Raw genomic sequence first — 12336 nt, 5'->3', positions numbered from 1 at the left:
GGAATGTCATGGATATATTTTTGTGGTTAACTTTTTAAAATGTTACATTTGAAATCCAACAAGATCATCCTGTGGAATGTTAGTTATATTTTTGTGGTTGACGTTTGAAATTTTTTATTTTATTATTTAATTTAAAATTCAACACGGCAAAAACCAAAAGGGTACACTCAGACTACAAAATAAAATAAAAAACATAGAACCACACATACAAACTATTAAAAATAGCAATACCCCCCCCCCCCAAAATATTCAATGAGCACAAGCAACATGATGTGCAAGCAGGTGTCTCACCTGCAGCACACTGAATGGACGCAGAAAACTTTCCAGGCAAAGAAGAAAAAGACAAGACTCTCCTGACTTGTGAGGTCCAAAGGATTAAATAGTTATCCAAGGGATGAAGACGACTTTCCAGAGGATGAAGAAGATGAAGAAGTCCTCCAGAGAACGAGGACGATGACGAATTTCCTGAGTATCCAGAATGCTGGCAGCCTTGGATGAATTTTCTCGCAAAGCCCTGAGAAATGCTCCTCCTTCTGGCTGCTCAGCGTGGAGCCTAGGGGTGTTGTTGGATGTATCTTTTTTTAGGGGGGGGGGCTACTGTGGGGGAATTTCAGCAGGGTCACCCACAGGTGGCAGCCGATTGCGGAGCCGTGATCTATCCGCCAGCAGAGATCGTTTGCTGGGAAGCTGCCCACGTCTCCGGAGTGTGGCTGATGTCATGGGTGTCGGGTTTCCAGCCCGGGGGGGGGGGGAGATCAATTGGGGTGCGGGACTAGGGTGGGAAATTTGCTCGAGGTATGGGCCATGTGAGAGTGGCTCCTCCCTCCGGTGGGACTGGAGCAGACAAGGAAGAGGAGGAAGAAGAGGAGTGTTTGTTGGGAAACAGCCCAGGTGTGAGCGTACATGAGGGTCTTTGCCTAAAGCAAGTCGTCAAAAGCTCACTCACTTTGTGATGCACAGAAAATTGCAAAAAAGTTCCTAAGTTTAAGTCGCTGTAAAGTCAATTCAGAGGTTTCGGAAGAACATCCAAAAATTGTTGACAATGACGGCCCTCTGGCGTAGCAACGTTCGAGTGCCTCATTGTCGATCGCAAGTGTACGCAAGTCGCGCCGACAAAAAGTCTAACGCGAGTGCACCAGCTCAGCGGGACCCAAGTATTCTTTCGCAGGCCGGATTCAACAACTGTCGTGGCTCCTAGGGGTCATGAACTTTGGGTCCTGAACCCAACGCTACACGAGACGCGAGCGCCTCCAGTAGGACAGTAACACGAGATTCCATGGGGGCATGGGGGGGGGCAGGATGCAGTCACGCCCACCAGGGGGTGGCCATGCCCGCTTTTGTGTTGGCGTCATGTGACTTTTGACCCTGTGTGAGTTCATGTTTACTGCAGTGATTCATGTGCAGCAGAAAGGCGAGATGGTTGCCTTTAGGAGGCAAAAAAAAAGTCTTTGTGTTGCTGAAATGGATAGCACCCCCACCCTAGACAGGCACGCACACGCGCACACACACACGCGTGCACACACACACTAACACACACCACCGGCAACTTCTCAAAACCCTTCCTTCGTCACTACCTGGGGGGTAAAAAAGCTTTTGCCTGGTCTAAAGTTCATGTAAGATCAACAAATATTTCCATAGATATATTTGTCTGCGTGTGTGCGTGTGCATACTGTCCCTATAGGTATTGAAGTGCAGCGTCAGCACAGTGCTGGTCTTCTTCCCACTGGTCAAAAAGCTGCTACATTTTCACGACCTTCTCTCTCTCTCTTTCTCTTGTTCTCCCTTCTCTCTCTCACACACACACACACACACACACACATGCACGCACACACGCACGCCCACACACACCCTTCTGACTATCCAGGGTATTACGTAAGTGCAAGATTCCTGTTGATTTTGAATGCTAAACAGCAACCCCCCACATATTGGCAACAACATTAACTCAAAAGGCTTTTCTTAGTCTCGTTTTTCTTGTTTAATTGTTTGAGGCGTCACACGAGGGGAGTCAATCTTCAAGCATAGTTTGTTCTGTCCTGCACCTGTCACAATTTCACAGCAGAGCGGTAAACGAAGACGAAGAAGAAAAAGAAGAAAAATCTGCTGACTCCAACGGCCATAAAAAGATGAAAGTGTTCTCTGTCGAGGCCCTCAAGAGAGCTCGTTAAAGAGAACTTCTGATCAGAGAGATGTAAGACGGACACACTGAGCGAGACGCCCAGCTAAGACCCTTTACCAAAGTACAACAATTTAGCCAAACTCACGATCATTAGCGTGCATCCCAAATCCACATTGTTGTCATGTTTCCCTTCCATGGGTGCCCTCAAAATTCTGTCCAAAATCTACATTTTAGTTTTAGGTTCCCAAAAGTGTCCCAATTCATTTGTCCACCGTTTTGTCACTTCCTATTGGTGTCGTAATACTTTTGTCCTTAATCATTTGCCTAAACGCCACATTCACGATCGGTAGGCGTCCAAACGCTATAAAACCATTTTTATACGTATTTGACACTTCAGACAGAAATTTAGCGTTTTATGGGGCATGATGAAAGCCCACTCTCTAGTGTCCAGTTGGTACAAGGGCTTTTTTTCTTTTTGTTAGCCTGGCCTCGCATCAGTCCGCCCCAAAGCATCCAGCAGAGCGACAGATTGTCAGGGCGGCGCGAGCGCGCCAGGCTCAGCGGGGTCACATCCCGCCAGTGCCCGGCCAGAGACGTTACGCAGGCCTTGACTGCATTGCGCTCTGGGCGACGTGCTAACATGGTGCTACCATGCTAACGACATATGGTCATGATTCATCGTCTTCTCAGGAAATGCTTGCCATAAATGCAACAAAAATGGCCCAAAAATTACATTCAGTGCATCTTTAAAGAGAAAATTCATATTTTTACAGCCTAATGTAGACTGTATATTATCATTATTACATTATATATACAGTATGTTCATATGTATGACAACCTTAATGATCACTATTATGGGGGCACGTGTAATCATCATAACATTTTGCATTAACCACTGGAATTCTAAAGACTGACTATTGCGTTTGGCATGGAAAGTCACCAATTTATCATTTTTATACACCGCATTTCTAAAATTCTGATTCAAAATAACACATTTGGTTGTCAACTGTGTTATTTGGCTGAGAAAATGTTGGACTTGAATGTGAAACTCGAGGAAGTGAAGCGCTGCAGCGGCTGGAGTGCGGCGTGCATGCAGACGAGCGCGACTCCTCCAGCATGAATGAAGTCGAGGAAGATGAAGGCGGCGTCATGTGCCGGAGCTTCATCAGTATTCCATCGCTCACTCTGGGGATGATTCGCTCATCCCTGCACGCCTTTGACACCGCCACATTACATGTTGCTTATTTTTTTTAAATGTAGCATCAGTGTTTTTTTTCTTGTTACATGAACAGTGATTAACTTCTTTTTACACTTTAATGACAGGTAATAAATTAACAAATCACATATTTGAATAATAAATATATACAGGGAATTATTAAAATAAAAACAAAATCTAGTCTTAATTATTCAATAATTTATCATAACCATTTATCATTATCCTTATTATTTACATAAAATTGGTACACAAGTAAAACCGCATTTTAAAAAAAACAAAGAATAAGCAAAATTAAAACAAATCTAAGCTGATGATTCGCTCATCCCTGCACACCTTTGACACCGCCACGTTACATGTTGCTTATTTTTAAAGTCTAGCATCAGTGTTTTTTTCTTGTTACATAAACAGTGATTAACTTCTTTTTACTCTTTAATGACATGTAATAAATCAAAATTTTTACACAAAATTGGTACACAGGTAAAATTGTACAATATATAGCATTTTAAAAAAAAAACTTAAAAGAATAAGTAAAATTAAAACGTAAATAAATCAATCTTAATCTTAAATCAAATCTTAATAAATCAGTTATCACTTATCTTAACCAGATTATTCAACTTCTTTGTCTTTTATCATTATTATTATCGTTGTTGTTATCACAAGCGTTAATTTTGGTGAATTTGTTATTAAATTATTTCATTCATGATTAGTACTTGAAGCTGCCTGCTGCCAGGCAAGTAGTGAACACAAACCGTGAACGGCGCGCGTACAAGTGTGACGGTGTGCACACACACACTCACCATGTTCTCGAGTAGGTGGAGGTGGTCTTCTTCTTCAGGTGGTCCACATCAGAACGCCAACAAACGGCAATGCGCCAAAACAAAAACAAAGACAAAATCAGTCCACACTTGCAATATCCACCGCAAAATCAGATGATAAAAGTCCCGATAAATCCCTGGCTTGGTTCTCTTCTTTCGGTGTCGTCCGTTGGTTTCGCTCGGCCCGCCCGGGTGGCAGACCGTCAGAAAAAAACCAAGAAGAAAAAGGGAAAAAAAGAAGAGAAGGAGGAGGAAAAGAAAAAGAAGAACGCCGCTGAGCTGCGCGCTGATGCTCGCTTGTCGATCGGGAGACTTCGGGCAAGTTCGGCTCTTTCCGGAATGGACAGCGCACGAAGTGACGCTGATTGGCCAATTGATTTGGCAGTTAACTTGTGGCGCTCACGCACGCCATAACACGCGCGTTACATTTGACAGTTTCCAATATGTTTCGACAGCTTTTACAGGTATACTGACTCAATTCACATCTTTTGTTTTGAACATTTCTGATGCTAATGTTAGTGTGCGTGTGAACTCAAATACGAAGTTAATCATTTGTATGATTGCTTGATGCCAACATATATTTGGCACATATATATATATTAAGTGAGCAAACAATATAAATACATCAAAAATAATAAATACATTACATACATACTACACTAGTACACACACACAGATACAGTGCATGTGAATGTGTGTGTGCGTACACACATGTATATATATATGCACACTCACGCACAAACATACATGTGTGTATGTATATATATATATATATATATATAAACACACACACACACACAAACATATACAGATTGTATCTACTGTATAACCAGTTGTAAAGTTGATGGAAAATATGTAATGGTAGTGTCATTATGTATATGCACAAAGTAGTGGTTAGGCTGCCCTCTCCTCTTTAGCCCCCACGCCCCCCAACCCGCCTGTTGGAGAAGCCACCAGATGGCTCCGCCCTCCTGAGGGCATGCATGCTAATATTAGCTTCATTCTCTCAAGGTAGACTTCCAGTGGCAGATGGCATGAAGCATCCTCGTCACTGCACAATGTCCCTCCGCTCGCAACAGCAAATGTTGCATATTAGAAAGAAAACAATCATAGCAAATCATCCCCAATCATTTAAAAATCACTTCCAAAGAAACAAAACGAGGAAGAGAACTGGAACTAGAAGAATAGTTGTATTACTAAGACACAGTTTGTTATTTTGTACACCTTTGTTTTAATTATTTGCGGAGTTGTCTTACTAGTGAGGGCAACATGGACTTCAAGCGCAAGACTTACCTGAAGGCTATCATAGTGCTTGCAGCTAGTTGAGGACCGCCACTTGCTACCTCAAATGTCACCTAACAAGACAGAAAACATACTTCATTTGACAGCAGCAATAAAAGTCGGTTAACTTTTATCGTGGCGATCGGTGTAATGACTTGTCTGTGCCAGAGGGAGCGCTATGAGCACAAGCGCTAATGAAAGAGCATCACCCAGGAGGGGTGAGCGGGCATCGGGGCGGCATCGCGGCCAGCTAATTGACTTCCTAGCCAACACAACCACACGACAACATGGCCATCAGCGTGGCTGATGGGATGCCTGCAAAATTTCACAAATCAGAAAAATCGTTTGATGAACGCTGGAGCTTGTCCCAGCTGTGCACCCTGGACTGGTCGACAGCCACTGTCAGTGAACATATTTCAAAAGTTGTGCTTGTAGAAGCATGCAGCAAAAAAAGTGCCTTCGCTCAGCGCCCGGTTCTCCATGAAAACGAAGGCCACATTTGAAGACAAAATTCAAAGACGTTTTGAATGACTAATATTGTTTTTGCTATACTTCTGCATGAATTAGAATGGACGCAAAAAATAGTGTTCACATTCCCAAATAAAAAAAAGGTAACAAGAAAATAAATCTAATGTACATAATTTGTTTAAAAGACATGGCAAGTCACGTGACTAATAACGTTGTCCCATACCTACATATACGTCATCAGATGTCACGTCTTATACTCGCAGTGACACACCATTAACTTTAAGTGTTATTGTTTGTGTATGAAAACTAACAATGACAAGTCACGGGACTTATTTTTTTTCTCCACTTCCGCATACGTCACAGTCAACGCAATAAAATACATGTGTCTCACTCGAGGTGACTTGCAAGTTTAAAAAAGTAACAAGACGCTACACACGATGTTACACACTTGTATGTTATTATTTATGTCAGAAAAATGAAACTATGACGAGATACATTTGCGTCTTTCTACTTCCGCTTACCTCACAGCTGCCCGCACGTGAAAGTTCGTTGACTTGTTGGGGGCTGTGGGGGAAACCTTTAAAGATGTCGTCGTCCGCTGCAGCGCTTCGCTTCTGCGCCAACATTAGTTGGCTGTTCACCGAGCTGCCAGACTTCCCGCAGCGGATGCACGCGGCTGCTGCGGCCGGCTTCCGAGCGGTGGAGGCAGCCTGGCTCTATGACGCCGACCCGCTGGAACTCCGACGGGCCAAAGACGACAACGGCCTGGAGGTCGTCCTCATCAATACGCCGCCCGGTCGGGGAAAGAAACGATCGACACCCCTCTTCATCAATTATCATACTCATCATCATGTGTTTCAGGTGACCTCATGGCGGGCGAGCTGGGCTTGGCGGCGGTACCGGGACGAGAAGAAGACTTCAAACGAGGGCTGGATCAGGCCATCGAGTACGCACGAGCTCTGGACTGCAAAAGGTCACACGCACGCACAAGCTGGGCCCCTATATTAGTTAGACGAATGAATAAATAAATAAATAAATAAATTGCTTAAAATTCTTGATTTAAAATAATTTGAAATAATGCTTTTAAAAATTGACGGTGTTGGTAATGTGACAGGATTCACTTGATGGCCGGCCGGGTTCCGGCGGGGATGGATGGTGGCCCTGCGGTCGTTCGGGAGATGGAGGCGGTCTTCGTGCGGAACCTCAACTACGCTGCCAAGCTGCTTTCGAAGGTGAAGGCATTTCACGGTCACAACTGACCAAGGCAACACCAGCAAACATAACCTTCCTCTCGGCATTAGGAAGGAATGACTGGCCTGATTGAGCCCATCAACACGCGGGTGACTGACGCTCGATATTTCCTGTCGTCGCCTCACTACGGTACAAACTTCTTCGGCCCAAGCAAAAAAAAAAAAAAAGGAAAAAAAATACATTTATTTTGTGCGCAGCTGCCACCATTTTGGGAAAAGTTGCCAAAGGTAACATCAAACTGCAAATGGTGAGTGGTCACTCACCAAGTATTTGTTGACGTTGACTTGCTTACATTCTCATTCTATACTTTTAGGATGTTTTCCATTGGCAAATTATGGATGGGAACCTGACGCAAAACATGCAGCGATACTTGCCGCTACTGGGTGAGCCATGGGAATAATGCTTTCATTTACAAAATGACATTTGTAATAGTTTTAAATTGGGCTTTCTTAACATCATGACATCATTGTGACATAATTTGTTTCGCAAGGTCACGTACAGGTGGCTCAGGTTCCCGGCAGGAACGAGCCAGACAGCGAGGGCGAGATCAACTACAACTATATCTTCTCCATGCTGGAAGCGCTTGGCTACCGTGGCTACGTCGGCTGCGAATACAAGCCGCTAGGTGGGTTGGCGGCTGTTATCGGTTTCCAAAGTGGCACTTAACCTGGCACCTGCACTCTTCTCCAGGGAGCACGCAGGAAGGTTTGGGTTGGCTCAAAGATTACTGGACACGCAGGAAGTGATGCGACACAGCGAAAGGAGCACTCAAGAGGTTCACATTATGAAAGTGGCCCATGCCAAGTCAACACTTATCACGCCAGCCCACTCCCAAAAATGAAATCTGATCGAATGACGGTCAGATTTATTGAGCGTTTGTCAGCATGCATGAAGTGGCTTGTACTGTGCACCATATCATATACAACAGAGGTGCAATTCATCATCAATTTAATGTGCAATTACTTTTTTTGTTTTTAATTAAAAAGAATGGTGGCGTTTTAGTGTCACCAGTCAATATTCTCCGATTTCTGGTGTCCTCCATTATGGCTGGCTTTGTCTTTTGTATTCAATTAATGCATTTGCTAATATGATTTTGCCCATTTTTTGATGTTACAAACCAAATCAGCAACCAAATCGTAATTTACCTGGACTGTTAATTTGAAAAAAGTCCTGTTCTTGCTAAAGGGATGGAAATTGAAACATTTTTAAATCCAATTCATTGATTATTTGACAAATTAATTATCAGATAAGTACCTACTTAGAATGTTCATGATAGAGTTGAAGAGCGTGCACTATTTCTGTTATAGCCTCCAGTGTTTGACATCCTAAAGCTCTGTGCGTGTGTGCACGTTTGGCCAACAGTGATAATGTGCCATTATCCCTCAACAAAAGGGGGGGGGGGGGTAAAAAAAACTCCGTAAATGTCCTTCCCATCAGAGTTTGGGGTTGAATTAAAAAAAAACTAGTAAGGCACTTTTGGGCAGTGTAAAGCAAAAGCAAAACAAACAAAACAAAAAAAAGCATAGACTGAAATGTGAGAACAAACCCTGAAGTGCTAGTCAAAGCCCAATATGTCCACAGTCCAGATCCAATCCAAACTCTTTTGGCTTCCTCTTGAACAGGAAATGTGCAAGACAAACAAAACTCCCAACATGTTCTTTTCAGAGACTGGTGATGTGTGTGCTCATCTTGCGATTAATTGGCAACCAATGTCGGGTCCTTAGAAAATAAACACTCCAGCGCCAACCAGAGGACCAAGATGTGAAGACTATGGGAAAGTTCAACATTTCACACTCGGTGAGTGTAGACAGTGGTCCTGTGGTGGACTGGTGACCAATCCAGGGTCCAAAACCAATCAGTCATAAACTCTGGTTTCACCCTTATTACGTTCCAAGCTGGATGAAATGTTCAGTGATTTGAAATCTGAAAGTGCGTAAGGCGATCCAGGGTGTAGCCCGCCTTTGAAACTAATGGATGGAAAGTCCCACGTTCCATTTCCTTCCAGCATCTTAAATGTGGGAATGTCATGTCCGGGAGTGTTTTCAGCACTGAGTCCAAAAGCCGCAACACTTGAATGCACTACCTTGTCGATCATTCCTAAGCAGGGGCCGCTCAGTGTGAGCAATCCTGTGCTAACTGTAGAAGAACCAGAAGGAGTCAAAATTCAAGCATTTCAGATGAGTAATGATCTAGAAATGCCAAAATAATTTAGAAATGTCTTCTAACAGCTTAGCTTGATGCTACCGCTTACAAGCCATGATGTAGCTTCTGGAGCTAGGCAGCTTACTAACGACAACTGTCGCAAACTGTTTTTAACTTGATTGAAGCGTTGGTTACAAGAGTCCGGTCCAGAGGTTGAAGCAAGCCGTGTTGATGACGGACTCCAGGTGATGGTACATGGAGACCAGCTGAGGTGGCGGGCTGCCGCTGCCCTGCGGCTGTGGCGGCAGCGGTTCTCGCAAAACCACCTTGAGACTCTGCAAAGAGAAGATTATGGCAAACACGCAGGTTGGTAGCGTTGACGTCATTTTGACAACTCACCGTTTTGCCAGCTTGGGAGTCGAGGAAAACCAAAACGAAGCAGTCTGTGAATTTCTGGTTCAGAACAGCCTGCAACGATGACACAGTGGGTCAGATTTGGTACCCGCGCGATTCAGTTTTGGGGAGAGATGGGGTCTCACCAGATATTGGACACCGCTGTCATCAAAATGCCGGCAACTTTGAGGGAATCGACTCAGCAGGACTTTAATGAGACTCTGGTACCAGGCCGTACTCATATTCAGGAAACAGTCCTGCAGGGATACCAAGATGTGGCGGCATCAACTGAAGCCCGGCAACCGGGGAAGCTACGAAAATTGCCCGCCTGCTCACTAATACTAAAAAGGAAAGGGGGGCATTCTCACCAGCTGGGGGTCAATGTCCACCACTGAGCGGCTCTGGACGGCCTCCAGGAGCTCCTCCAGCTCGCAGAAGGACAACTTGGTCAGCTTCAGCTTGTCCAGTGCCAGGTGCTCGCCGTGGAACAGCCTCCTCCACAGGTTGTCGCGGCGACAGTGACCCATGGCTTCCTCCACGCTGGTCTGGATCTGCCGGAGGGCGACGGCCACCTCGTTGTTGAGCAGCGGGAACAGGGGGGACTGGTATACCAATCCCTGGGACTGGAGAGCAGAGCCAACCAGAGGGTAGAACTCATTTCCGTCACTAGGTGAACAGGTCTCTGAGCCGGAGCCGGTGGGTGCCCCCCATTGGTCCTGCTCGCTACTGGGAGATGTGCAGGACTCTGTCCGACCTAGGGCCGGGCGGCCACCCAGCTCGCTGGGCTCACGGTGGATCTGAGGAATCTTCTTGAAGCGCCGCATGTCAGCGGTGAGTCGGGGGAAGAGCTCACGCTGGCTCGTCATGATCACGTAAAAGTGCAACCTGCATACACATACTTTGCTCTTAAAGGGAACAGAACATGACTTTCAGTGTCTTGTATACAAATAGTAATGTCTGATAACACCACATAAGTCTGCCCCCACCCCAGGTTTCTCGAGAAGACTCCAGTAACCAAGCTTGCATCGGCTTCTCCTACCTTAGCAAGTGTCGCTCTCCCTCCGACTGCTCCTCAAAGGGAGCAGCATTGTGACACACCACCAGGGACACATCAAAGTCGTCATGGTGGTGAAGGCCCTCCAGGTCCTTGTAAGAACCTGAGCTGGAACGGGGAAAGAATTCCAAGTAAGTCCAGGCAGCTCAGGCATTTTTTGCGGTAGCGTTTGTCCTACCTGTTCCACAAGGCCACCAGAGCGTACTCGTGCTGGTCCGACGTGGCCTTCTTGGAGTCGGTGGCAACGGTGGCCTTGGACATGCGCAGGGGCTTCATGCCATATATGCCAGCATGGTCGGTGATGTAGTTGTACAGCTGGTGGGCTGTGATGATCCTCGTGGAGGTGGAGAAGCTCCCTTGATCACAAGATGGCAGTGGGACAATCAGGAAAATCGCTAGAAGCAACACACGCTTACAGAATCTGGAAGCTTTTCTAAGAGTCAATTTCAAATGTTTTTAAACTTTACAGGGCACCAAAATATATTGTCAAAGAACTTTTGAGTTTCTGCCCATTTCAATCGTGGATATCAACCTCAGACAGGTTTGATCTTTGCGTCGAAGGTTCCCAGGTGAGCCTAGTCTAAGGAAAGACACTTAAAGAGTCCAAAGTTATTGATGAGGTGGGACAGACCAATCATGTCAATTTGCAAAAAAAACATCCATATTAGGACATCTAATGTTGACGCCCGACAGCGACGATATGCAGGTATGAGGATGTTCGTCATCCCCACCTTGGAAGACATGGTTGCGTCCAAACTTGGGGATGTCGGGGTGCTGCGTGATGAAGTCTCTGAGGAAATCGGTGAGCTGGTAGCCCTGGCGCAGCGTCATGTGGCAGCCCACCAGGTACTGGTGGACCACCCGCAGGTGGAAGTCGTAGCTGAACGAGTGCACGTGCATCAGGTCGCGCACCTTGTCACACTCCTCGGTGAACAGCATAGAGAGCTGCAACACAGGGTACTTCGTTAATCCCGCATCGACCGCCACCCAAAGCGAGCAGAGCATTCTGGGAAACGAGGAGAAAGGATGCAGACCAAGCTGGGTGGGGGGGGAATCATCAGAATAACAGCGCTGTCTTGCAAATGGTTAGTGGGAATGCTCTGTACTTTGGTGGGATGCGGTTTCACTTGCTTTTAACTTCAACATCCCGCACGGTGTCCTTCCTAGACCTGTGTTGCTCACATCCAGGAGTCAAGGAGACAGCTAACCATGGTGAAAGGATACTATGGAGACTAAGACATGGAGGAATGAAAACATGAACTTTTCCATCCCCTCTTGTGGTGTTCCTGCACTTCAGGCGTGACTATCAAGCTGGCCGTCCCTAATCCGAAGTCCCGGGCGCCTCCTTTCGCGGCCAAGTCAACTCCCATTGTGACTTGGACGGGAAGGTTCAGTCGGGGGCCTTGTCTCTCGGTGACACCGCTCGTTAGCCGGGACCAAAAGCATGTTGGGAAAAGAAAAGTCGTCGAACCAGCAGGGGCCTTGGCCGTGCGCCCTGGGGAACGCCACACCGTTGCTGACTGTTGACTTGTCATTCACTTTGACTCATGATTGACCCCTTCAAAGTAAATAAAGCATATAAGCGCTAGGGGGACAATAT

At 45.8% G+C, this 12336-nt stretch overlaps 3 protein-coding genes across 14 annotated transcripts in view; 1 reads left to right on the top strand and 2 right to left on the bottom strand.

Moving 5' to 3' along the window:
• ptprfa (protein tyrosine phosphatase receptor type Fa) overlaps positions 1 to 6185 on the bottom strand; it is a 28133-nt gene extending 21948 nt beyond the window's left edge. For 2 of the 6 annotated variants that reach the window (XM_037250296.1, XM_037250299.1), the window contains exons 1-3: positions 6120 to 6184; positions 5441 to 5743; positions 4130 to 4161 (exon numbers count right to left, since the gene is read on the bottom strand). The gene's annotated coding sequence lies outside the window, so the exon portion shown is untranslated. Of the gene's footprint in view, positions 1 to 291; positions 710 to 4129; positions 4162 to 5440; positions 5744 to 6119 lie in introns of those variants that run through there. The other 4 variants (XM_037250297.1, XM_037250298.1, XM_037250294.1 and 1 more) reach the window with 3 other exon arrangements.
• Positions 6186 to 6299: 114 nt separating this feature from the next.
• Positions 6300 to 8241, top strand: hyi (hydroxypyruvate isomerase). The gene is made up of 8 exons (XM_037250304.1): positions 6300 to 6692; positions 6758 to 6869; positions 7011 to 7128; positions 7198 to 7276; positions 7345 to 7394; positions 7461 to 7530; positions 7638 to 7772; positions 7838 to 8241. The coding sequence occupies exons 1-8, from the start codon at positions 6380 to 6382 to the stop codon at positions 7891 to 7893; spliced, it is 933 nt and encodes a 310-aa protein (XP_037106199.1). The 5' UTR covers positions 6300 to 6379; the 3' UTR covers positions 7894 to 8241.
• szt2 (SZT2 subunit of KICSTOR complex) overlaps positions 8117 to 12336 on the bottom strand; it is a 28788-nt gene continuing 24568 nt past the window's right edge. For all 7 annotated transcript variants that reach the window (XM_037250286.1, XM_037250292.1, XM_037250291.1 and 4 more), the window contains 7 exons: positions 11468 to 11681; positions 10915 to 11092; positions 10722 to 10844; positions 10051 to 10567; positions 9829 to 9939; positions 9689 to 9757; positions 8117 to 9624 (listed from right to left, as the gene is read on the bottom strand). In XM_037250286.1, the coding sequence (XP_037106181.1) occupies positions 9481 to 9624; positions 9689 to 9757; positions 9829 to 9939; positions 10051 to 10567; positions 10722 to 10844; positions 10915 to 11092; positions 11468 to 11681 (1356 nt within the window). In that variant the 3' untranslated portion in view covers positions 8117 to 9480. The remainder of the gene's footprint in view (positions 9625 to 9688; positions 9758 to 9828; positions 9940 to 10050; positions 10568 to 10721; positions 10845 to 10914; positions 11093 to 11467; positions 11682 to 12336) is intronic.

Source organism: Syngnathus acus, chromosome 4 (genome assembly GCF_901709675.1).
Source record: "Syngnathus acus chromosome 4, fSynAcu1.2, whole genome shotgun sequence".
In the NCBI taxonomy this organism is placed as follows: Eukaryota; Metazoa; Chordata; class Actinopteri; order Syngnathiformes; family Syngnathidae; genus Syngnathus; species Syngnathus acus.
Note: the sequence above shows the minus strand (reverse complement) of the source record. Positions and strands in the feature narration are given on the sequence as shown.